We start from the raw sequence: 27,108 nt of genomic DNA, 5'->3' as shown, positions 1-27,108 counted from the left end.
TCAAAGAATATATATATATATATATATATATATATATTATATATATAATTTGTCTTTGCTTCATGTCGGAATGACTTTTTCTCCCATGTATTTCTTTAATTTATACACTATGGGGATGAATCACTTGTCAATGATGAATGGGTCTGTCCATATTTGATTTAATTTTCTGATTGTCTATCCCCACACAATTGGATCAACATTCTTCAACACAAGGTCCTCGGGGGCGAAGGTCTTTAGTGGCTAGTAGGTCCAAAGCATTCCAGAATAGAACTTCCTTCAACCCTTAGGCTAAGCAACATGTGCTGTCGTGAGTTCTAGATCCTACACTTCCAACAACTCTTTTTGGAACTGAGTAATGAAAGAACAGTGGCTCTTGTTCTATCGATGCCTTATCTGCGGAAGGGCATATGAACTCTTTTGAGGATTATCAACGCTCGCGAACTGCATCACAAATATTCTTTTGAAGTTCGTGAATAAGGTGATCACGCATGGTGGCAATCTGTTGACCTACATGAGGGCTCCTCAACATGGTGAAGAAGAGGCGGCACTTCAGTGCATATAAAATCCTCAATAAACACACAATTGACTTGAAGGAAGTCATGCAGTTGGTCAGATTAGTCTGATCCTTGTAAGATTCAAGAGTAGGGATTTTGAATATATATGGGATTTCAACTTCAGAAACCTATTGATAGAACACATTCTCTAGCTAGCGGGGCGGCTCGGTAAGCCCAAACCATTGTTTATCCATCTATGAAAGTATCATGAATCTCATTCCCATTCCACAAGCAAGGGCACCCTTTGGCCTGTTGAGCGCCAACCCTTCCTCTCAGAGTTCTGCTCCCTTCCCCGAGCCAATGCCTCACAGAGGACATCCATCATCTAGTCTTTAAACTTCTGGATTTGTTGTTGCATGAAATTCCTGGTGCACTCCATAATACCAGTGTCTCTGTTGGAAATTTCTTCTTCATGTGTTACTTATCTTCTTGCATATGACATGATCTGAACCTGTCACACCTTTAAGGATGTTAAATCATGATCTATTAGTGAATTACACTCAATGAATAAAGCGTAAGACATGGGAGAGAGATAGACATACATACATACATACATAGAGGAAAATGCACAATAATGAACAATAATTTGAATTATTGATTATCTCTTTTCTCATAAATCGATCCCCCTATTTATAAATGAGGGAGCACAATATATGAAGTCACATTTTTGCCCTTGTTTTAATTGGAACATTATAGGATATTTTAGGTATTTTACATGTATATGCCTACGACGCAACTACTCTGACTCGGTCGGTTGAAATCGATGAGTCTCAATTTGATAAGAATTGCTCATCTGAAAATGTCGAACTAGGGTTGTTGGTCGGCATTTGATAATGTTTAGGTTGGCAGGACTTGACTTGATTTAGTTGGTTTTACTGATGATCTATTATAAACTAGTTGTGGACTGTTAATCTTTGGAAGAGGAGCTCATATTGTCAGAACAAGATAAAGTTATCGAGCATAGGGAGAATTGTCGTAATATGATAAGTAGCTCATTCCTTGACAGAAAGTCCTTCGAAATGTTCATGGATTGATTTAGGGTCCGTTTGGGGCTGTTTTTTTGCGGCTTCGCGATCCCCAATCACGAAAAAAAGTTGTTTGACTCACAGCGTCACGGCAGAGCGAAGCTAAAGCGAGAATCACCCCGAGGCACAGCTTTCGTCTCTGAAAAGATCCAATTGCCCTCTCAAAAAACCCTCGTTCCGCCCTCATCGCTACACATTCTTCCTCCTCGACCCAGACCGAATCCCGCGCCCGTTCTTCTTCCCGCCCTCGTTGCCCGTTCTTCTTCCGGCCCTCCTCGCCATCTCGCCTCGCCGACCAGGACCGATTCGCAGAGCAGCACTTGTTCTTCTTCCCCATTTTCTTCCCCGCTCTTCTCCCTCGGCTGCCTCCCGTTCTCGGCGTCGCCGGCTTCACACGACAAAGTGATTTGCACCTTTCTCTTTCCATCCTTCTTTTATCTCTTCTTCTTACCAATATACCAGATTACTTTGCATAATACTTTATACGGAATTGCTCTTGCAGCTCTGTTTGGATTTCACCAATTGTTTTCAAAACAGTTATGGTTGCTAGGGCTAATTTTATTGGGATAACACGTTCTGGATTTTTTTCCCAACTGTTCTATACATTTTCTCTATGTTTTCTTGTACTCTCATTATAAGTATGGCGATCTCAAAAAGGATGAAGAATGATGCATTTTAGTATATCTAAAATCCTTGTTGATTTGAACTTGATTTCTAAAGATCCAATTGCATTGTTGGCACTATTGCTAGTGCTGCCTTCATATTGACAATGTATAGTATTCACAGGATCAAATAGCTTAAATTTTTTAAAATATTTCCAGCATGTAGAAAGTTTCTCTCCACTATAGACAAAACCACAAACATTTCCATTCAACAAATTCCAATAAATTTTCCATGCATTAACATAAATTTTTCAAAAGATGTTGTTGTTACAGCTTTCTTTTAAACAGTTTTACTAAACAGGGGCACCATGGTCATTTTTCCAGAAACAGCAGCCCCACAGTTATTTTCACACAGCTGCACCAAACAGTCAGTCAGCTTCCCCGCAGCTGCTTCCCCACAGCAGTTTCCTGGGGCAGCACAGCTACAACTAAGAAGTTGGAAAGCTGCAGCTGCGCCAAATAGAGCCGGTCTTTGAACCCTAATGAGGAATCTCAGAGGCATCAGTGAGATGGCTGATTATACTGAATTCTTCCTTTGAGTCGAGTTGTGGTGACAGGCAGATCGTGTCTCTGCTCGGTTTCATTGGCTTATGTCCTTCGTTCAGGTAGCCTAAACCCGATCGGCTTCCAGCCTTCGTAAAAGAGGGTTCCATCGAGTAGAGTAAGTCGATCGTTTGTCTCTCATCAGTGTGCTCTCTTTAACTGTACTTTTCTATCTCTTAGTTCATTGAATTTTTTTGAGATTCATGCCGACGCATTCCTAATGTACAAATTGAATTAGACTTTTATATGTATTTCATTATAATTTTTTCATATGCATAATGGATTGATAATCATTATGAAATATAACCCCAAAATATTTAAAAGTTATTTTAAATCCAAATTCGTGCAAAGCAGTGTGTTGTTAAAAAAACGATAACAATAAGCGAAAAATCGGATCAAGAAAAATCATAATTTTCACTCATTTAGAAGCAATTATGTGTTAATTAAACATTTTTATAAAGCTAACAGTACTTACCTCCATCTAAACTACATCCTATAGTGCACAAAGAAACCTCTGCCCCCGTAATTTCACTCATTAAATTATCATATGAATGATATAATATAGTTTTGGTGTAATGTTATAAATTTATATAAGAAAATGAGTCATAACTCTATTTTTTTCCCCTTAAATGTATCATATTATAGCTGATTTAGCTTCTTATTTATTTGCATATTTAACATCTAAATTCTAATTTGTATATTTATTGCATTAAAATCTTTTATATCACATCAAATTCATCATCATTATTAAAAGTAATATATATATATATCCCCAAATCAAATAGTTAGAAAAGAGGAAGGCTACTGAAATGTCATATATATGGAATATTTAAAAGAACGGCAACTACATATATTGTATGACATAGAAAAAACATTGATACATAATTTTGTATTCTTTAATAGATATTTGATTTAAAAACTAAGTAATAAAATTGATTTTTTTAATAAAATGCTAACAAATTCATATTTTTAATAATAATTTATTATCTTATATTACAGAAAATATAAAAATAATCAATATATCATTATGCTTTGTATGCCCTTTGGAAAAAATAAAATCAAAATTTTAACTACATTGTTTAAATAAATAAATAAAACGTGGCTGGTGCACTCTTTTGATAGACTAATGATATCATCATATTAAATTAATTACGAAGCTTTGTGTTATTTATTTTTTAAATACAAGAACCACAACGCCTTCATTTTTTATTTGATTTTATTCTTCCAGAATATTCTCCTTTCATTAATAAGTTCAACTTTTAAGTGACCATATTTCGGAAAAAAATATTACATCGGGACTACGCACGTAGAGTTACGTGCGGAATCCAATAAAATCACGTCAAAGTAGAATATTTTCGGTAACACAAGTAACACGGAAGAATATTCTCCACGTATTATTCAGGTGTTATTATAAGTTATTCTTGTGTTATTGTGTTATGAGAATATTACTAGTTTTATAATAACACAATAATGCATTAATAACTCTTGAATAACACACAATAACAACTAAATAATACGGGAAGAATATTCTCCTGTTATCTGGTCGATTTTTTTCCTCACATTCACGTGTGTGGAGTGATTTCATTGGACTTCACACGTAACTCCACGTGTGGAGTCCTGATGTAATATTTTTTCCATATTTTGATTAAAATTTAAAATTTAATGATGATGCCTACCTTCTTTATTTAATTTATTTTAATCAAATAAATACTAAATAATAAAAAAATAATAGAAAACTAGCAATATTGATGATGATGAAAAAAAAAACATAAAACAAAAAAAAAATCTAACAATAATTACTGAATTGTCAGATAATATTTTAACGAACTTTTTTATGGCATTAAAATATCTGCTGATTCTAAAATCATAAAAATAAAAAAATGGGTTAATAATCATTAGTTTCCAGCTTCTTACCTCACGAGCCGCTGTACTTCCACCTCCAGCGGGGCCCACCCACGCTTTACCGCTTCAAATTTTGTCTTTACCTCAAAAGTCCGGTATCCTACCTAGCGGTGACCCTAACCATCATCATCCCGAACCGTCGGCCAAAATCTCTCCGGCGGACAAAACACTCCCCCGCCGGAACGACTCGCCGGCGATGAGCGCCTGCAGCATGTTCGGTAGAGGGGGCTTCGTCACCTCTATTGTCCCCTCAAGCATCTTCACCACAGTCCCCATCGTCGGCCGCGCCGCCTCATCATCCTGTATGCACCACACCGCCACACTGGCCGCTCTCTCCGCCTCTCTTCCGTCGTAACCCTCCATTTCCTCTTCCACAACCGCCCCCAAATCCCCCTTCACAATCCTCCTCGCCGCCCACGCCGGAAAGAACCACCCGTCCGCCCCTTCTGCATCTTCCGCCGCCGCAGGCGGAGAACGCGCTTCCACGTTCCTCCGCCCTCCAATGATCTCCATCAACGTCATCCCGTAGCTGTATACATCAGCTTTGGCCGTGATCGCCACGCCGGAGATCCACTCCGGCGCGACGTACCCTCGAGTCCCCCTCGTGGTCGCCAATACCCTGCTCAAATCCCTCCCCAACAGCTTCGCCAATCCGAAATCGGAAACCCTAGGGATGAAATCGGTATCCAATAGAATGTTCTCTGGCTTGATGTCGCAGTGGATGATACAATTGCGACACTCCTCGTGCAGATATGCGATACCCCGCGCCGTGCCGATAGCGATGCGGAACCTCGCCGGCCAGCTGAGCGGCGGAGGCTTCGAGCGGCGGCCGAGATAGGCGCTGAGAGGACCGTTAGGCATGTAGTCGTAAACGAGGAGGCGGTGGAGGTCTTCCGAACAGAAGCCACGAAGGCGGACAAGGTTCACGTGTTGTACGCTTCCGATGGTGCATACCTCAGCCCGGAACTCGCGGTCGCCGCCGCCGCCGGGGCGTTCAAGACGCTTGACGGCTATCGGGGTAGAATCCGGCAGCGAGCCTCGGAAAACCGCGCCAAACCCTCCGTGCCCTAGCTTCTCCGAAAACCCGCGAGTAGCTGATGAGAGCTCCTTGTAGGTGAAAATCTTCAGTCCGCCATCTTCTCCGTATTCTTTTCCTGTTTTTAATCTCCGAAGCCGCCGGAGCACGGCAGTGACGAGGAGGAAGGCGATTACAGTATTTGCAGCGAGACCGCAGAGTATAACGAGGATGGGAGTTCCTATCTTCCATTTCCCCCGATTAGAGAACCCCTTTCCCGGCGAAATTCTAATCGACAGAATAGGCGAGGTTGTGCTGTTTCGGATATTATAAGCGCTCTTGTACAGATTCGTGCATACGCGAGATTCAGGGTTGTAGGTGAGACCGAAGCAGGAGCAGTTCTTCCTGCAAGAATCCTCACAGGATCCCCGGCTTACGCCGGAGAAAGTGTCATCCACGGCGCCGTCGAGCTCGACGCGGCCGATCTCGGTGAATATGCTATCCTCATCGGAACAGGTGGCGTCCCGGGAGCATCCACCGGAGAAATCACCAGAGTTCCAACCGGCGGAATCCACGGGACGAAGTCCTGCCGGACAGCTGCAAGGCCGGAGGTCGCGACCGCCGGAGCATAGACCGAAACCGCCGCAGCGGCCGTAGACGCGACAGGGGTTCTCCGGCCGAGACCAGAACATGTTCCAGCTTGCCGCCTGAGGGGACCAAGTGTATTGCATCAGCTGTCCGGAGGAATCGACAACGAATCGTGAGAGGAGTGGCTGGAGACCAGACTCTTCCGACGTCGACTGTGAGTAATCGAACGTAGCCTCAGTGGTGAACGGATTTGAAAACCTAAAGCTGTAGATGTACGGCACTGTCATTTCAGGGACTCCGGCAAATCGGGTCCCGATCCATTTCCCCGTCCACCAGTACGAAACGGAGCCATTGAAGACGAGCTCGAACTCACCCAAATCCGTCGGGCGAAGCCGGAGAGAGTACTGACCGGGAGACGGATCTATGGGGCTCCGCCAGGAAGTGATCACCATGCTGCGCGTGATCGACATCTCCGGCAGCCAAGTGTCGGTGGGGAAATCGAAGCTCTGCCACGCAGCGGAGCCTCGACCGCCTACAGAAAGAAGGATGAGGTTTCCAGTGTCGAGAAGCTGAACTGCGGCGGCGGGAACAGTGTTATCGGTCTCCCAAATAATGGAGGTGGGGGAATCGGCGACGGCGAGTCTTCCGGCGACGGTCAGAAGAGCCGATGGCGAAGGGGCGCGCACTGGTGCGAGACGATTGGCGACCCAGACGTAGGTGCGAATGGGGATGGAAGCGTACCAGATGCCGAGGTAAAAGGAGGATCCACCGTCGACGGAGAAGAATCCGAGCTCGAAGGTACGGTTGGGGCTGAGGATTGTGGTGTTGATAGAAACCAGAGGCGGGGCACCTAGGGTTCTTAGTTCTAGTTCTGGGTTTAGGGTTTTGGAGGCGCAACTGTGTAGGAGGAAGGAGACGAAAAAAGTGAGAGTCGGAGGCGAGTAGGTGCAGATACTTGCCGCCATTTTACTGTAGTTCTGCTGCCTTTTCTTCTGAGAAGCGCATTATGAATCCATGATAAGAATGAACTCTGACCAGGCTACATTGAGGAGCTAAAATGGATGCTGAGGAAGCGCGAAGGAGCATAGTCAGATATAAATATATATGTAAATTATCCAAAGTTTTAAATATAATAATATTAATCATCCAAATTTAAAAGTTTAAATATTTTATCACTACTTTTTTTTGGAGGATATAAAATTTTGGCTGGTTGAAATGTAAATTTTAAATTTATGTGATCAAAACATCATCTATACATGCATTGTATGACCCATTGCATGTGGTTCGAGAGACTACAGTTGCTGAACATACTCATTTGGTGCCTTTGTTACTTCGGCCTGCTTTAATTGCAGTGTTCATATCATGATGATTTTGTTGTGTCATGCAATTGGGGCTTAGTTTCTCATGCACTCGATTTGCTTATTGTACATTTCTATACATTGAGTGTCTTACTTTGTCTGTGTTCTCCTTCTAAAGGTCTAGGTTGTATGAGTCAGTAAGTAAATGGTGAGGCTTCAACGACCCTTAGTTTGACCTATATGAGTTGTTAGTGGTTAGGCTTCAACTACAAATTTTTGTGCACAATTGTTGTTTGTTGGCTTGGGTTTGTTGTCACACACTTTGTATACTTGGGTCATTGCCTCTGAAAAATTACCTTCGAAGGAGGAACCGAGGACCACTATTGAAAATAGTCCATTGGTGGTGGATACTGTACTCCTTTATTTAACTATTTTTTATATCGATTTCTTTGAACATGTATGCCACTTGAGGAATGAGTTGTTATCAATTTGCAAGGAGTTCGAAAAGACCAGTAAAGAGCTCACAAAAGCTTGAAAGGAGCTCACAAAAGTTTGGGAGGAATTGTTGATCATAAAGATAGTTTGGGTCGTCTTGAATATAAGCTACTCGATAGGTAAGACCATGACATGGATATGGATGATAACTTGCAGAGAGACAAAGAGCATGACTTTTTTTTTTAAAAGATGAGCTTTCAATGAGTTTAATGGAAACTCAGAAGAATCGCAAAGAGTTAGAGAAAATGAAGTCAATGTTGTTGTTGCTTCGTCAATAAGTCGAATCGTCTCAATTCGGCCAATTATTTATAAAAGACAGTTAGTCATGAAGAGACTTCTATAGTCCAAAAAAACTAATATGAATGATGTGAAGATTCATGATGTGAGTTTATATTATAAAGGGTTGTGATTGTATATTTTCATTTTTTGTATTTTATTATTTGATGTTGAATGCTTTAAGCTTTTTTTATATAAAGAGGATGTTTTTGATAATCGTGAATATCACAATATGAGCACAATTACTTTATGATGAAGACTAATTTATTATGCAATAATTTTTAAATTTTTTAAACATTTTTGGACATGCATTTTTATTAATAGAATGTATTTTTATTTTTACTCTTATGATTGCATAAAAGAGTTCACATTCTACACCCTTTCTCAATTTCTTCTTCTTTTATGCCTTAGTACTTCTATGTGGTGCCCTAGCTTTTGGGTTTGCTTGTGACTTTTTTTTTTTCAGTACCCTAACAAATCTCAAGGTTTCGAGTCTGAAGGTAGATATGGTCGTCGCTGCTATGGAAAGGAATAGCAAAAAATTTCTTGCTTCAAAGATGTTTATCATATCTTCATTGACTATGAAAGCTATTGCCACGATACAACAAGATTGTATCTTCAATGATTCATATATTCTTTGGCTATCTTAAGAGGACAAAGGTATGAATACTATATTTTTGTACAATATGTGTTGTTATCAAAACCAATTCTGGCTTAGCCTTCACTTTTTTTTTGTGCGAAGAACTAGTATACATTCTTAAATTCTTCAAGTAGTCTCTACATAGATTCACCCAAACTTGATAGCCAATGTAATGTTAGTGATCTTGTTTTTGAGGAATAGGAAACTATTCTAGTTGGTGAATGTTTTTCACAACTTGCTTTGTCCCAAGGCGTTCAAAGATGGGACGATATTGTTTGTTGCAATGAAGGTAATAATGCTAAACTTAGAGAACCCAATTGGAGGAAAAAGTTATGTTTTCTTTGTTATAAGAGTGCTTGGACGATTCCCACATCCCCTCAACCATTTGCTAGGGGTCGGGAACCGACAACTATGCATCTCATCGTTGAGGAGCATCAGAGTTTCAATGTTCTGAAAGGCAAGAGACTTAATGTCAAATTCCTTACAATGACAAGATACGTGAAGATGACCATATTCAGTTTATACATCTTGTAAAAAAGATTCCAAACTTACTCTCTCTTTTTGGATTTTTAAGCAAGATGAGCACTCAAATCCAACTTCTTAAAATTATTTATTTTATGTCTAACAAATATTGTATGCCCACAAATGAGTTGCTAAACAACATAAAAGCCCAATTATTATGGGGTTGATGGGTCGGCCCCAATAGTTGTGCATTTAGTGGTCTGTCACTGACCAGATAAATGATACTAATTAGTCGAATCTTTGGAAGTGACAAGCTACAAAGCTCCTTACTGTATAGAAGGATCCTGAGAGTATCTCTAAAGTACTTGAACATTCCAGAAAGTTTTTACCCCATCTCAATTCTCAAGCGAGCTCTTCCAACCAAACATGTATACATTACCGGAGTTCATGTTCCATACTCCTACAAGTTGTTTGAACATTCTCACCAAACTGGCTTACACCTACTAGATTACACCATTGAGTTCGGCGAACAACACCCCACAGTAGAAGAAAGAAAATTTTCATCTGTCAACATATATACCGTCAGCATGACTATCCACACCAACAGCTTTTGTCAATAATGTGCCAACTCAAGCTCCATACTAAATAGCCTATAACCTAGTTTAAGGTTTGTTTTCTAGAACCATGTATAGGTACATAGACATTTGAATATCTAAATGAGAAAAAAAAAAAGAAAAGAAAATGATACTCTCTCAATCATGCATCCTTAAAAAACTCTATAAAAATTCCTCATCTTTTTCTCATTCCTTAAAAATACCTCCCTTATTGTATGAGCTCACAAATTATACGAGATTTCACGTAACAAAAGAATTCAACAAATAAAGCATTCATTCTAATATATTCCAAACATATGTACTAAAACTCTTATTATTGCTCTAGATGTGTTAGAAATGCTAGAAAATAACCTCCATTTTTTTCTTCATCCTTAAAAGGAACCAATAAACCTACCTTTGTTTGGTAAAGATTGATTTTTGGTCGAAATTAGATGCATAATAAAAATTGAAGCAAATGAACATGCAGTCCACTCATCTGCCTTTAATTCACACCGACATCTCCTAACTAACACTAATGTCTTTAACTTGCACATGTCCAAAAAAAAAAAAAAAAAAAGTAAATAAGAAAAAAGGATAACTCAGCATAAAATTGCAAAAAATTCTTCCTCGATTGCATTCAAATCAATCAAAATCAAGTTCACAGGAACTTTGCATCGAAATTTAATGCAAAATTAAAAAAAAAAGATCAAAGGACATGTGCTGCAATGATTAGTCTGAAGACTCACTTAAAAAGGTCTTTACCTAACTGACCTAAAAAATATGCCACGTTCATCCAGATAAAAAAAATCAAATCAAATCAATAACAAAAATAAATAAATAACCAATGAGAAATTCTGGTCGACCATCCAAACTAAGAGTCCGTTTGAGGTAGCTTATGCGTTTCAGAATAAGCTGCTTATCCTGAAACGCGGCCCACGGGCCGGCAACGGCAACAGGGTCGACCTGCGGCCTGCGTTTAGTGTAAAAACCATGAAGTTTCGGATAAGCTGGCAAAACGCGCGAACCATACGGTACGGCCGCACTTATAAGCTGCCCCAAACAGACCCTAAACCATATGTTTCGACTGCATAACATATTTATTGAAAACTAAATAAAATTTTCAAGATATTAAATTCAAGTACTATCCAAACAAAACAAAACAAAACAAAACAAAAATTCAGAAGTCAATTTGGGTCATAAATTTCTACCCAAATCAATTACATCATTACCTAAACTTTGAAAAGACAATTGAGAGAGAATCAGATATGTAAAATACAAAAGAATTATGTTCAAGGTATGTAAACTTGTTAAATTAAAAATAAATAATAATCCAAAAATCTTCCCTCAGCCATTCATCTGAAAATAAAACAAAATATTCCAATCTATTATTCATTCTTAAGAAAGTTCAAACAAATGACAGACATGACGAGCACTGTAAGAATTTACAGCTATACAGATTTAGCAGACATAGTGTATAGAAGAATTATCACACAAAAAACAAGAAAAGAAGAAGAAGAAGAAGAGAACCTGTACATGCGAAGGAAAAAATCATAATAGACAAAAAAAGACAACGGAAACCCCAGATAACCGACTCGAGCTCACATATTTTCTTCATCCAACCTATATTCAGATCAACCAGATAAAAAAATGAGAATTTTGGGATGTGAAAAAGGCTTGATTTTGAACATAAAACGTTGTGCTTTGACTTCCATTTATATTAAAATCCTTGAGGCAATTTCAAAAAAATTCCACTAAGTTGTTGTGGTCGGAGCTTGAAGAAGGAGATCAAACGTATGCAGTTTAGATTGATTCAGCAACGAAAATAGCTTAAGCAAAGAAAAAATGAAATCGGTGCTTCCCTTTCACAAAGATATGTCTACAAGGTTTGGTCAAAGAGAGCCATATTATCAACCTCCATAATCTGCAAGAAAAAAAAAAAATAAATACATTTATATTTTATAATTCTTTACATAGGACCACTGAAATGATAGGATGCTTCTATAAAGAAAAAGAAGAGAAAGGGACTCCCACTCATAAAAAAATACAATTTTCACCTACTCTAGGTAGCATATTTTTCTCTGGGTAAAAGAAAAAAAAAAGGTCCTCAGATTTATTTACATATCCTCATTTTAGTCATAGTTTATAAAAACACTAAATTAATCACCAGATTCTTTTAATGGGAGCTAAAATAGTTCTCATTAAATACTATTTTAACCCATATTAAAAAAGTATGGAGTCTAAATTGATATTTTTATAAACTCTAGACCCAAATGTCACTCTGCAAAACAACAGGAGACTATTTTGACACTTTTTTTTTCTCTTATATGTGACATGAAACATAAACACACCTGTTGAAAATGTGTCAACGTTAAATTTTTCTTTATGTACAAAGGGAAGGTTTAAAAGTAATAAAGGTAGCTTATTTACCTTGATGAAGAAAAGAAACTTTTATAAAAAGAAAAAAATTTCGCCCCGAACTTTTAATTAGCAGAGTATATATATTGTATTTATGATGCAGCTTGGGAATATTTGGGTCTCACCATCTCATATTCGTAACAGTATATTCCTAGCATTAGCTTACTATTATATTTTAATAGTTGTTCATCTGTGTTTTTATAAGTCCGTGTGCTAGCTAATGAGATATATGGTACCTCATTACTTTTTGTTTGTTTTAGCCTTTTTATACCTGCTTAGATAGTGGCTGAGCAGCTTTTTGCTGTTCAGCTTCCATTTGGAATACAAAAACCCTTTTCTTTTTTCTTTTTTTATTTCCTTCCTCTTGCAGGTACTGGTGTCTCTCAGTGGTTCACAAATTTGGTATCAGAGCCTTCAATGGCGGAAAGCAGCTAGTCATTGGTGATCGACCGTGTTCGAAGCTGGGAGTTCTTGCGTGAAGCTCAACTCAAGTTGGAACAAAAGGTGAATGAAATGTCCAATGATGTGTCGCAGTTCATGAATGAAGTTCGCTAAGAACATCAACAATTGAGGACAAGCGGATTCACAAAATCGGCAACCACACCGGCTGTCTTGGCACCCACACCAACGACGGGTGAAAACACTATGGCGATTCGTAATCAAAAGCGCTCCCAGTGTTCAAACCATCGGTAAGTACTGAAAATCTTGATTCGGATGAGTAGAAATATTTTCAATGGCATGATAGGTACTTGGATTCTGATTCGGAGATAGACGATCCGAATGATGAATAACCCAAAAGAGGTCGAAGATCAACTTATCGAATTTACAACGATTACAAAGTAAAGATAGACATAACATATTTAGATGGCCATTTGCATATCGAAGACTACTTGGATTAGGAGCAGGCTGTGGAAGCTTTTTTTAAGTATATGGAGATATCTACTGAGAACCAAGTTCGCAATGTAGCCTGTAGGGCGGGGCCGGTACATGGTGGCAACAACTTGTTCAATCCCGCCAAAGGGAGGGCCAAAGGCCCATTCGTAGATGGAATCGAATGAAGCAATTGCTAAGGAATCATTTTTTTGTCAACGGATTACGAACAAATTCTATATGTGCGGTTTTAGTGTTGCTCGCAAGAAAACCACACGGTTAGTGCTTATACGTAGGAGTTTTACTGCTTGAGTGCTCACAGCGATTTTTGGGAATCCAACCAATAAATTGTGGCTCGATATATGAAAGAATCTATACAAGATAAATTGGAGATGAATGCAGTGTGGTTTCTTTTACAGGTTGTCAACTACGCCTATAAAGCAGAGCTTCAAATTAATCGGGCCTCAAGCTTAGCTAGCGTTAAAAACCTATCACTGAATTATCTATTGAACCTAGCGGGTTACCAAACACCAATATCTGGAACCAGGATGCTCATCCTTCGGGATAGAGGGCTACCGCTATTGGAGAAGAACAAAAATTTATGGGTGAAGCTTTGCCCAACCGAGACAGCTTGTATCATCGACCAAGGCCACAAAAATGCTTTAGGTGTTTTCAACCAGGCTACAAGTCGAATGAATGTCCAAATCGAAAACAAATTAAGCTGCTTGAAGGAGAGTTAGACACAAATTCAAACAATGATGAGTTGTATCCTTTCGCTGGTGAAGAGGTTGAGGATGTTCCCGCAGTTGATGGCGAGCTTCTAGCTTGCATTTTGCAGAAAGTCCTGCTTGCACCAAAACAACCCGTTCTAACTCAACGCAATGCAATCTTCAGGATAAGATGTACCATCGAAGGAAAGGTGTGTAAATTGATTTTCGATAGCGGCATTACCGAAAATGTTATAGTCAAGGCAGTGTGGTAAAGACTTTGCAACTCAAAACCACCAAACATCCTAAACCATAAAAGACTAGTTGGATATAAAAAAAGAGGTGAAAGTTATGGTGACAAAACGATGCAAAGGGTCTTTCTCTATTGGAAGCAACTTCTTGTATGAAGTTAATTGTGATATGCTCGAAATGGATGTGTCATCACTGCGGCCTTTGCAATTCGACTTAGGGGTATGGTATGATGGTCGTGCTAATGTACACCTTTGAATGGAAAAACAAGCGAATTGGACAACTTCCCACCAATTTGAGTGCCCCATCCCTCACTAAGGGAATTGAAGAAAAATCAGCCTATATTATTGTGTCGGGGTCGCAGTGGATGTCGGCTTGCCGTGGTCCAGAACTTATGTTCGCCATGGTTGTCCAAGAATAAAATGATACTTTGACGGAGGTGCGCACTTTAGTCCAACAACTTCTACAATAAATTCCATGTTTAATGCCATCTGAGCTCTTCCTAAATAGCTATCACCTTTGCGGGCAATTCAACATCAAATCTATTTTGTATCTAGTGCGACACTCCCTAACAGTCCATATCATAGAATGAGTCCTACTGAACATCAAAAACTGCAAGCCATTGTGGATGATCTTTTGCAAAAACAGTTCATTCAGCATAGCATGTGTCCATGCGTTGTTCCGGCATTAATTGTTCCTAAGAAAAATAGTTCTTCGAGATTATGTGTGAATAGTAGAGCGATAAACAAAATCACTATCAAATTTCATTTTCCAATGCCTCGTATGGAAGACTTATTGGATAAGTTAGCGGGATGTCACCTCCCAAAAGAGCCCTTATGGGTGGTGGGCAGCCCAGGACTTAAATACTGCTTTTCAGCTCTACACCTGGCCGATGTGAGACTATTTGTCCGTGACATTCTCCTCCACCCAATCACGTGACGCTCTCGTCACGGATCGGCTCCACCGAGGGTCCCACTGGACCATGGAGAGTCCACACACCTGACAGACAGTAATCTGCTCTGATACCACTTTTGCTCTGATACCACTTGACACCTCCCAAAAGAGCTCTTATGGGTGATGGACAGCCCAAGATTTAAATATTGCTTTTCGGCCCTACACCTAGCCGATGTGGGACTATTTGTCCGTGACAGGGAGCTAGCATGTTCTCAAAACTTGATTTGAGGAGTGGATACCATCAAATTCGTGTTCAGCTGGGTGATGAGTGGAAGGCTGCATTCAAGACGAAAGAAGGGTTATATGAGTGGCAAGTATCATTCAGTTTGTGCAACGCTCCGATCATCTTTATGAGGCTCATGAATGAAGTTCTAAAGCCATTTCTAGGATGGTGTTATGTCGTATATTTTGATGACATGCTTGTGTATAATACTTCTATGCAGGAGCATTTGAAACACTTCAAATATGTATTTTCTATATGTTGGAACATAAGCTCTTCTTTAACTTGAATAAATGTGAATTTGCTATGATGGAAGTTCATATCCTGGGATTTATAATAGGCCGAGATGATGTACGGGTGGATTCACGAAAAGTAGAAGCTATACAAACTTGGTCAATTCCAAAATCTATCACGAAGGTTCGTAGCTTCCATGGGCCTGCAAATTTTTATAGACGTTTCATCAGAAATTTCGGTTCTATCGCAGCACCACTAACAGATTGTTTCAAGAAAAAATCTTTAAAATAGGGAAGGGAGCAACAGGCTAGTTTCGATCAACTCAAGCAATGTTTATGTACTGCGCCAGTTTCCAAGTGGAGACCGATGCTTCGACAATTGAGGTGGGGGCTGTGTTGACCAAAAGGGAAAATCGGTGGAATTTTTCAGTGAAAAGTTAAGTCCAGCGAGTTAGAAATGGTCCACTTATGAACAAGAACTGTATGTCGCCATCCGAGCTTTGAAAAATTGGGAAGATTATTTACTACATCAAGAATATGTACTTTATAGTGATCACCAACCCCTCAAATTTGTGCAAAGTCAAAAGAAAATTAGCAAGATGCATGCAAGATGGGTAATTTTCCTAAAAAAAATCACTTTTGTGTTGAAACATCGGGCTAGAGTACATAATCATGTAGCTGATGCTCTAAGAAGTAAGGCAAGTTCACTTATATCTTTGCAAACAAGCATTACTAGAATGGAGTCAATTCGAGAATTGTATTGGGAAGACGAAGATTTTGCTCTCATTTGAACCAAATGCAGCCAACATTTAATCCCAATCGGATTCACTATTCATCAGGGCTATCTTTATAGAGGTAACCAACTATGCATTCCAAATACTTCGCTTCGTCAATATCACATTTTAGAGTGTCATAATGGCGGTTTAGCAGCTCATACAGGGAGGGACAAAACATTGCAAATATTATAAGCACAATTTTATTGGCCAAAATTGTGGAGGGATGTTTGTCGTTTTGTAGAGAAGTGCACCATATGCCAAAATGTTAAGGGCATCGAACAAAATGCCGGTCTCTACCTTCCACTCCCAATTTTGGATTCCATATGGGAAGATGTTAGTATAGATTTTGTATTGCGACTTCCTCGTACCAAGCATGGTTCAAATTTGGTAATGATGGTTGTAGATCGTTTTCCAAAAATGGCACACTTCGTGTCAAGTAAAAAGACATATGACACTGTCAATATTGCGAAGCTTTTCTTTCAAGAGATTTTGTGGCTTCATGATTTTCCGCGGAGCATAACATCGAACAGAGACATGAAATTTTTGAGTTGCTTTTGGAAGGCATTATGGAAATGCTTAAATACTAATCCATATGGGAAGATGTTAGTATAGATTTTGTATTGCGACTTCCTCGTACCAAGCATGGTTCAAATTTGGTAATGATGGTTGTAGATCGTTTTCCAAAAATGGCACACTTCGTGTCAAGTAAAAAGACATATGACACTGTCAATATTGCGAAGCTTTTCTTTCAAGAGATTTTGTGGCTTCATGATTTTCCGCGGAGCATAACATCGAACAGAGACATGAAATTTTTGAGTTGCTTTTGGAAGGCATTATGGAAATGCTTAAATACTAATCCATATGGGAAGATGTTAGTATAGATTTTGTATTGCGACTTCCTCGTACCAAGCATGGTTCAAATTTGGTAATGATGGTTGTAGATCGTTTTCCAAAAATGGCACACTTCGTGTCAAGTAAAAAGACATATGACACTGTCAATATTGCGAAGCTTTTCTTTCAAGAGATTTTGCGGCTTCATGATTTTCCGCGGAGCATAACATCGAACAGAGACATGAAATTTTTGAGTTGTTTTTGGAAGGCATTATGGAAATGTTTAAATACTAATCTTAATTTTAGTTCAGCCTACCATCCTCAAACAAGCACTGGGAAATATGATTCGTTGCTTAGTTAGGGATCAACCGAAATGGTGGGATGATCGATTGGGCCAAGCTGAGTATGCATTCAATTCAATGGTTAATCATTCTACGAGTAAAACTCATTTCAACATTGTCTACACCAAAGCCCCCAATCACACGGTTGGTCTCGTTGTTATTCCCAAACTTCCAAGTAGTAATGCAACCGAGTGGGTAAATGTACTTAATACCATGCTGCGTGAGGTCAAGAACAAACTTTCCAGCACCTACCATCGCTACAAAACTCAAGCAGATAAGTCCAAAAGACAGAAAATCTTCGAGGTGGGCGACCTTGTGATGGTTCGACTTCGCAAAGAAATTTTCCACCAGGAACCTACCCAAAACTCAAGCCTCATAAAATTGTTTCTTTTCCGATCCTCAAACGCATTAATGAGAACGCATACATGTTGGAGTTACCACCAGATTTGAACCTTTCCACCATCTTTAATGTTTCTAATTTGTATGCATATCACGTCCTAGAGGAAGGATAGATTCGTCTCTCTGAACTCGAGTTGAGTTCCTGTGAAGTGGAAGTGAATTGATGCAGCTTGAGAACATTTGGGCCTCACAATGTCATATTCGTAATAGCTTATATTCCTAGTATTAGTTGACTATTATATTTTAATAGTTGTTTATCTGATTATTTTATAATTCATGTGTGAGCAAATGAGACATGTGGTCTCTCATTACTTTTTGTTTGTTTCAGCCTTTTTATACCTGCTAAGGTAGTGGCTGAGCAGCTTTTTCATGCCTTCGGCTTCCATTTGGAATAGAAATACCTTTCATGTTTTTGTTTTTTTAGTGTCTCTCGGTGGTACACACCAATTTAATTTTCACGAGCTAAATTTAGACGGTTTCGAAAAACACAATATAAGAAAGAGAATCAGAGATTTGTTACAATCAGTTATGCAAAAAATTGTTTCTACTTTCTTACCTTATCACAAATGGCGCAGGTATTGCTCCTCTCAAACCATTCAAGAATGCAAGAAAGGTGAAAATGATGCTTGCATTTTGTAATAATCCGTGGATTTTCAGCGTCATATTCTGCAAAAGACATGACAAACTTTATCAGAAAAAAAAAACTTTATCAAATACCTCAATCATTGTATATGACAACAAAAAGGAAGATTAAGATACATGCCTCTCAATTCCTATGTATTTACATATCTAAAACATAAACTTCATTTTCACACATACACCACTGACCTATGCATGAAAAGGTGTATTTCACTTTTTACAAGTTAAAATGGTGGTATTTTCATGTAATATGAAAGATTTGGGTGGTGTAAATGTAAAAAAGTAAAATTTAGGTGTTAGATATTTAAATTCATAAGAATTGAGTGGTATTCATGTACATGCCCCTAACAAAAACTGAATTATACAGAATGAGGTACTTCACTGGCCAAATAAATTCCAACAAAAGATTTGTTTAAATACTGCAAAATTTTATTCCTTCCCCGGAAAATAACAAATCTCAGACAAACTAACTCACAAGAATAACAACGAAAAAAAATTGCATAAAACTAAGTGCAAAGAATGCTACCTTCAAGACATGTGGGACAAACATCCTCCTCATCTGAAACTAGAAGTAATGAATCTTCTAACTTTGAAAGCTTCTCTTTAATCTTAGGAGAATTGCTTACAAATTCAGAAACACTCTTGACTTCTGACTCTTTGTCAGAACCTTCAAACCTGTCCCTCTGTACATCTCCCATCGGTACAGTATCGGTTGGCTGCCGGCGCTCATTTTTAACTAAGTTTTCAGCCCTTTCAGTATTAGAGTGTGCGAGAGCAAAATTCTCATGAAGCAGCAGCGCGTTAGGTTCTTGACGAGAATCAGGGATTGAAGTATTCAGAACAGGAACTACAGGAAGCACTGGAACTGCAGATGGTATATCATGAGAGGAAGACAAAGGTTCGTTCTCCTCAAAATCCTCTGGGCACTAATAAAAAAAAATCAAAATTTTGTTTTAAGCCCAACACGTTGCAAATTATTATGGTCCTCATAAGCACATGAAAGCAAATAGAAAGTAATGCAATAATATGATATATAAGGAATACGCCAAATTCTAATATGTTCCATATGTAGGAGGTATCATAAAAATGTTAAAATAGTGCTATAATTAATAAACAAAATATGTCAAATGTCGGGAGTTATCTGCTATAATTTTCATCTAACAGGACAATAAAATGTATTAAGTTCAAAGTTGGTGAACTACTAATTATTATTGTGCGTGTGATTTTGCACATCCCATCCTTTATTTCTATTAGTAAATCTTAGACCTTAGGATATCTTACATCATATTTGATACTAAAGTTTAAGATTTCATCATATCAATTATAAATAGGGCATAATAGTAAGGCCAATTAACAAAATAATGTCAAACTTCAACAAAAATCGAGTAAGCTATGCATCTTGACAAATACAACATGACTCACGAGGTTCAAAATTATAATCCAATATTTTAGAGGAGGTATAATTGTAGGAAAATTTCAAATTTGATAAATAATTTGAAAGATTTGTTCCAAGATTACATTATGGTTGATTCCCAAAGAGCTAAATTTTCTAAATCAAATTAAAAAGACATTTGCTTAATAATATTGGTCAAGTGATGCAAATAAACAATAGATACATGGGCTAATATGAAACGTAAACTGAAATAACAATATCTCTCATTTATTGAATATAAAAACCAACTGCATAATAAATTTAAAAATCATAGATAAGGGGACTATGATGTGTTTAACTATTATGAAAGGTTTAAAAGTCATATGGACAAACATAATTTGTCCCGATTCAAATATGGAATAAAGGCTCTTTGTTGTTGTTGTTGTTGTTGTGATCATCTATTCAATAAATGCTCTGCTTAATCACTAAGAATATATTAAGTCTCACGTCATAAAAAATAATGCATCTGACTATACAGATAAATTTAGATATTGAATAACATTATAATTGTCATTATGTTGCTACTACAACTATGCTTATTCCTACAGTAAAGTTCAATAATATCACATCTAAAGCATGTAACACACACTAATACTAGAATCAAGTATCATCAAATTTAGAAAATTACAGCCCATGAAGAGTCTACTGATGACACTTTATATCTAAAAGAAGAATTATGCTTCTAATATGAATCAACATTTAACTTTATTAAATCTATAGTTACACCTACCTTATGATGTATTCACGTCGTACTCGTAAACTTAAACCTATATTTGAAAAAGGATTATAACAAGTTTGAAATCAAAATTAAGTATGACATCATGATTGAATTTAAAACTTCTAAGAAAAATTAAAATATTATTGCATGTAAAATTAAACAAATCATGTTTAACCTTATAGATGATTCAAATGAGTAATTTGATAACTAAATTCTTGATGAATCCATAGACAAAAAGTATAACATAATGAATGATCATATTGAAATTGATTTTATATTTGGTACTTGATTTCTTAATACAACTTCAAAAATAGAATCTAGGGGATAAAATCTAAAAGCTTATGATTTATTTATTAATATTTAAGTCAATTGGGTTTTTTTTTTAAAGAGTTGTCATCAATATAAGCATAACATATTTATGAGCTTTGATTGTTTTAAAGTTTTCTTCAACATTTTTGCTCAAGAATTAATTAGTGTGCATTCATTAGCATTCATTAGAAAGTATATTAGTATTTAAACATTTTCATTACTTGCATTTTTATTGTATTGTGCCATTCATTAGTTTTGCACATGATTTCTATGAAAATATTCATAATAAATGGACTTTTAATTATGAAAATTATAATTTTGATGTTAATGTAATTAAGAGACACGTCAAATTCAAATCAATTAATAACATAATGATTTAACTATATCTACACAAAGCTTTGTAGAAGAGCCTTCTAGAAATTAATTGCTAGAAAGGCAAGGCCATGCAAAATCATAAGATAGATACTTTGGGATGTATGCTTACAAGTTAAACTTTTAAAATTTTAATATCAATCTTGTCATCAATGCATCTGCAGCTTTTGACTTTATTTCATAAATCAGCCTTCAAATCCTCAAATTCTCCACTCTTTACCTCTCCTCGAGAATTCTCATCCACCACGTCACCAAATAAATCTATGTATCTTGTTCCAGAGCAAAGACTAAATGATGTTATTATGTTCGCTATTGACGGTGGACACTAGAGTACTTTTTACATTGTTAAGAAAATCTACATGGTATTTACATAAGTGCCAAGCTATTCTTATGTATTTACATATCTAATACCTAAACTTTCATATTTACATATGCAACACTAAAATCTTTAATATCGCATCACACATACCACAATTACTAACTTTTTAAAAGTGAAATATAGTTTTTTATGCATAGGTTTATGATACCAAAGTGTTATAAATGTAAAGATAAAACTTTAGGTGATAGATACGTAAATACATAAATTTCTAAAATCTGATTGCGGTTCTTCCAAAAAAAAAAATCTTTTCCAGAAACTTGGTTCTCTTCTTTCATCAGAATTGCATTTAGATCCAACTCGTTAACCATAAATAAATATATCTGCCTAAATTGATTTAGACATTTTTCATCTTCATATATGGAAAGAACCAAAAAAGAGTACTAGATTCTAAACAAAAGTCTAGAAAATAGGAAGACAGCCTCTCAACTCTTTTGAAAAATTCTTATCAATATTTCTGAACATAGCACTAAATGGATTAAAATAATTGATGAATAAAACACATAATCTATCTGTGATATTTCACCAGTTAGAGAATGCTATAGGTTATGGTACATTTTATAAAAAGAATATACGAAGCAGATAGATTACATCAACAAAAGTAAAATAAAAAATAATATCCAACAATAAAGGTATTCTTTTCAGGTACCGTGTTTGAGAAAGGCAGCAGATCAAAGATTTGGCACAACTTATGGGCTGCCATTTGGGATCACTTTTGACTGTGATATTTTGTTTATTTAGTTTTATTTTGCTTTGTTTATGTTTTGATTTAAAACAAAACATGTTTCATCTAGTATAACATATTTAGTTGTTAAAAACACACAAAACAATTTTTAAAATATTTCGAGTGTTCTTAAAAACAAATTAATTTGTTTTCAAATAAAAAATAAAAAAATGAAAAAATGCACTAAATAAATATGTTTTTAAAATAAAAATAAAAAACAAAACCAAAACAAAAAGTGATCCCAGACGAGCCTTAAAATTTTGCTAGGTAGAAAAATAGCAGAAGTTTGGGAAACAAGTTACATAGAAGTAGCGAGGTGGTCCATGTGATTCAGTTCTTCTGGCTGGACGGCAGCAACACCCACCCATTTCTTATTTATAAGATGTCGTTTATGCTGGTCCCCTTCAAAAAGGTTTTGACCAAAATGAAAATCAAGAGGGAATTACAAGATATATTATTCCTGCCACGAAATAAAGATCAATGTTAGATAATTATATGGAAATTTTTTCTTTAATAACATATGTCAAGAATAAAAGAAATGCTAGCTGGTTTAAATGATTTTTTAGTAATGTAAGGCCAAAACTGTCTGAATGTAAAATAAAAAACAACCATACAACCAAAAACACAAAACCAACCATACAACCAAAACTGTCAGTAACTTCATTGCATTAGCTCTACACTGATTCTTGATTGTTTTAACTCTAAAGCGCATATATTTGTAGCAAAAATCCCTAGTATTGTTTACAAAAAGACAGAAAACTTGGACTATGATAGTTATGAGATGTACATGGTGTGTGGAAAGTGAATATTTCGACAAAGAAAAATCCACATCAGAAAAAACTCATCAATTGTCATAGCTTACCCAAAAAAAAAAGCTTCAAAAGTCCTAAGAAAATTTGAATACTTTATCAGCATCAACACATGTCATCATCAGAAACACCGATGCCTGATACCAACATTGAAGCTGATGTCCACCATCACCAACAATGCCAACACTAGACTTTGACAATTAACATTTGTCAACAACATCACGTTGATGCCTGCGACTACTTTGATGCTTGCTGACACCAATAAGGCGAAAGTCTGCCATCATTGCTAATACCAATCTTATTGTCTCCACCAATATTGATGCACATCATCACCACAAACACCAACATCCGTGATCACCACCAGCATCAATGCTAATTCCCTTTATCTCCACCAACGTCTATGCCTGTCAATGCCTGCCATAGACGCCAAAGCTAAACACTGACCATTTCAAACAACTGCAAAGCCATCGCGGCCACAAAGGCCGACGCTTGCAGCCACCGCCAACAATGTCAACACATGTTGTTGCCAATATCATTGAATCCTGCTGCGCCAATAGCCTTGTCACCCATTTTTGTCTATCGTTACCAACAACATAGACCCCAATCGCAAATAACAATGACACATCTTCACTAATGGCACTACTGCCTGTTATCACCAACAAAACAAACACCTGCCATCACCTACAACATCGTCACTACCGCCGCCAATGCTCAATGTCGCTATCAAGGCCGACCATTGTCGGCCCTACTGAAATTGATGCCCGCCTTATCCATCATTAATCTCACTTCCTATAACGAAAACGATTGAGCTCACCACTAAGTGTTTCTTGATGACAACTTTGATGCCTTAAAATCCTTCTACATACATCATGAGAGTCTTCTTCCATAATTGAAATATATTACATAATATAAATGCCTTCTCCAGTTATTGGAAAATACATCGTTTGTCATGTCCAACTCAATATGGTCGAATTATTTAAATTTGGCTTAGCCTCAGAATTTTTTTTCTTTTCTATTTTTTTCTACATAAAAAATACTTACGTCTCCTATGTGCTACTCACATTTTATCTGTGTGTGTGCAGAATTTTCTTTTAATGCTAAGATAATAAAACTATCTCTTTTGTTGCAAATCTTGAAGCACACAATATTGGTAAAAGATTTTGATTTTGTAATTAATGGAACATTATCCAGACCATTTCTCCTTCTAAAATACTCAAAATCAAAACAAATTGCAAGCACATTATGCTAGTGAGTTCCAAAATCATTTAAAAAGAAGAAATTCATAAATACCAAACAGAGTACTCTCCAAATGGCATGCAATGTAAAGGAAAGCCCTCTAGAGTAAACTTTGTAACTAGATTTATGTCAAAAATAATCTATGAATTAGATTAATGCTCTTCATTAAATTTACTTTCAACCAAACACAACAAATTTGCTTTCCTTGGACACTTCTCACTCCATCTTGTTTTAATAAAACCAACCAGCCCCTAATATAAGCACACTTCCAGTGTCACTTCACATCAATTCTTGGAGATAAGCGATGAACACAAAAAAGAAAATCACCATCACCTTAGAAACTCAATCAAATGCGTCTTCTTCAATACTCAATGTTTTGGGCTCCATTAAGGTAAACCAAACTTCAGCATCAACTCACATCCACCAAATAGTTTTTGATAAAAGCCTTAAAAGGTATATCTTTCAACCACAGCGTACTCAATGTGATACTTATTTATAGCTCAATAAAATAGTTTAAAACAGACTATTTCATAGATCCATACCCCACAAACATTTTTCTATATGGCATTGTGATCCTTGGTGCGTCGCCTTATTGATTAACCACTAAATTGATTTGAGGTTCATACCTATGGGATATACAATCCACAGCAAAGTGTGATTGAAATGGCATGCCAACATTTTACGCCTCAACCGGACCATAAGAATCACAGATGAACTTGCAGGCACAACAACATGGCATTATAAAGGAGAGTGGTGATCCACGGGGATGATAGGCAACACAAAAAGAAAATAAGCAGCTACCAATTGTTTGACAGAAGAAACTTCATACCTTTTTTTTTCTAATTTGTAGAATCAGCAGTCAAGAAAACAATAAGAAAATAAGAAAACAATTCATGTTAATTTACATGGTTTGGCATTTTATCCTGCGTATTTTGAAAGCATCAGGTAATTGAATCCGTTGGATTCTCGAAAGAAAACTTTTTTTTTTGGATAAGACCACTTCCTTCAGTATTCATTAAATATGAGACCCAATGCCAATATCTGTGCTTAAAATGCATGAAAATGATATTGGAATCATTATGTGCGGTACGTAATGAAATCAACACCAATCCCATCCAGATATTAGTCTCAGGACTATTCCGATTTTTTTAAACCGTCCCAGTACAAGTGCAAAATAAGGCTATTTGTTGCACTTTTCCAGTTTTTTTTATATTAACAATCTGTCCAAATCAAAGTAGCAAAAAAGCAATACCAAACAAAACCATAATCATTATTTTGAAATGATTGCGTCTCCTGACGCCCCTACAGACTGCATCGTACCAATTCACAGCACTCACCTTTAATTCGTAAATCCAGTATCAGCCAAAGTAAAAGGATACAGAGCTAACAGGCATCCAATTCTAACTCTACAAGAAGGTTATCGAACAAACAAAATAAGCGAATTTTCAGAAATCAACTTTCCCAATTCTAGGGCAAAATTCAATGAAACTCAACAAGGAAATCGTAAACGCAAACTAACACGCACCAACCTCTAGACATTCGCACACGAAAGCAACCATCAATCAAAAATCAATCAAACCATAAACACGCCAAAACCAACAATCACTAACCCTAGCAATACACAAAAACCTCACTCACATCAGCATCACCGCACACTCACTCATGAATTCCAAACAAGCTCAACATCGAAAAAAAAAAAAGAAGATTATAAATCAATAATCAAACCTTAATTAAACATACCAAACCCAAAACCATTCAAAAAGAAACCCGGCTCCACCGGTAAATATCACCCCCCTCTTCTCTTTCCTCACTCGCCCCGGTAAAAGCAACGGGGCTTCGCCTCCTTTCACCTCTCCATCGGCGGCGATGTACGACAAACCAAAGCAGAGCAGCAAGGGAAACGAAGAGACATCTCGGAGACGCACAAGCTTTGTATTTATATACAGACGACGATGACGATACACTGAGATAAGTCCATAACCGAAAAAAAAGCAGAAAAAAGAAAAGATTAGAAGATATTCTGTTTCTCAAAAAACCAGGTGGGAGTGAAGCGGGGACGAAAGTGATGTTTCGGGAACGGAGTTAGAGCCTACCGATAAATTGCCACGCGGCATAACGTATCGCGTAACAGCTTCCGCGTTTCCCGAATTGCCCCCGTCGACGTTCACGTGGCCGCTGGTTCACGTTATGGAAAAGTGGTATCATTCACGGCCGCCGCCATTGGATGGGCCCCACTTATCAGATGTGTTTACACGTGGTAAAATAGTTTTTATCGCTCATAAAATAATAGTCACGTTACTATTAATGTATATTTTAGTATTTTAAGAAAAATTAAAAATAGAAGACATCCCAATCATTTTAATTTCTTAGATTGCTTCAATGAATGGGGATCCCATAAATATTAATGAAATCGCTCTAACCGATAAGTTTGAAATCCATTCGCTA

At 37.1% G+C, this 27,108-nt stretch overlaps 2 protein-coding genes across 3 annotated transcripts; both read right to left on the bottom strand.

Annotated features, from left to right (window-relative positions):
• Positions 1–2,579: 2,579 nt before the first annotated feature.
• On the bottom strand, positions 2,580–7,414 carry LOC110039430 (G-type lectin S-receptor-like serine/threonine-protein kinase SD2-2). Its single transcript, XM_020744485.1, has 2 exons — positions 4,699–7,414; positions 2,580–3,001 (listed from the first exon to the last, which is right to left on the bottom strand). Exon 1 carries the CDS (start codon positions 7,252–7,254, stop codon positions 4,813–4,815), a length of 2,442 nt encoding a protein of 813 aa, XP_020600144.1. The 5' UTR covers positions 7,255–7,414; the 3' UTR covers positions 2,580–3,001; positions 4,699–4,812.
• A 3,998-nt stretch (positions 7,415–11,412) lies between these two features.
• LOC110036083 (probable E3 ubiquitin-protein ligase RHB1A) lies at positions 11,413–26,717 on the bottom strand. 2 transcript variants are annotated; one of them, XM_020740446.1, is made up of 5 exons: positions 26,389–26,717; positions 22,921–23,078; positions 19,214–19,613; positions 18,605–18,714; positions 11,413–11,974 (listed from the first exon to the last, which is right to left on the bottom strand). In XM_020740446.1, exons 2-5 carry the CDS (start codon positions 22,984–22,986, stop codon positions 11,930–11,932), a joined length of 621 nt encoding a protein of 206 aa, XP_020596105.1. In that variant the 5' UTR covers positions 22,987–23,078; positions 26,389–26,717; the 3' UTR covers positions 11,413–11,929. The 2 variants fall into 2 exon arrangements, with proteins under 2 accessions (XP_020596105.1, XP_020596097.1); XM_020740438.1 differs by having other exon boundaries at positions 26,404–26,717.
• Between the last annotated feature and the right edge of the window lie 391 nt (positions 26,718–27,108).

This window comes from Phalaenopsis equestris, unplaced genomic scaffold (genome assembly GCF_001263595.1).
Source record: "Phalaenopsis equestris unplaced genomic scaffold, ASM126359v1 Scaffold000002, whole genome shotgun sequence".
NCBI lineage: Eukaryota > Viridiplantae > Streptophyta > Magnoliopsida > Asparagales > Orchidaceae > Phalaenopsis > Phalaenopsis equestris.
This window is presented reverse-complemented; position numbering and strand designations above follow the sequence as displayed.

Excerpts from the sequence above, each read along its gene's own strand:
- LOC110039430 (XM_020744485.1), bottom strand. The coding sequence starts at position 7,254 with ATGGCGGCAAGTATCTGCACCTACTCGCCTCCGACTCTCACTTTTTTC.
- LOC110036083 (XM_020740446.1), bottom strand. The coding sequence starts at position 22,986 with ATGGGTGGGTGTTGCTGCCGTCCAGCCAGAAGAACTGAATCACATGGA. Across the intron at positions 19,614-22,920 it reads GACCACCTCGCTACTTCTAT|TGCCCAGAGGATTTTGAGGA; the intron begins GTAACTTGTTTC and ends TTTTTTTATTAG. Across the intron at positions 11,975-18,604 it reads CCTGCGCCATTTGTGATAAG|ATTATGGAGGTTGATAATAT; the intron begins GTAAGAAAGTAG and ends TTTTTCTTGCAG.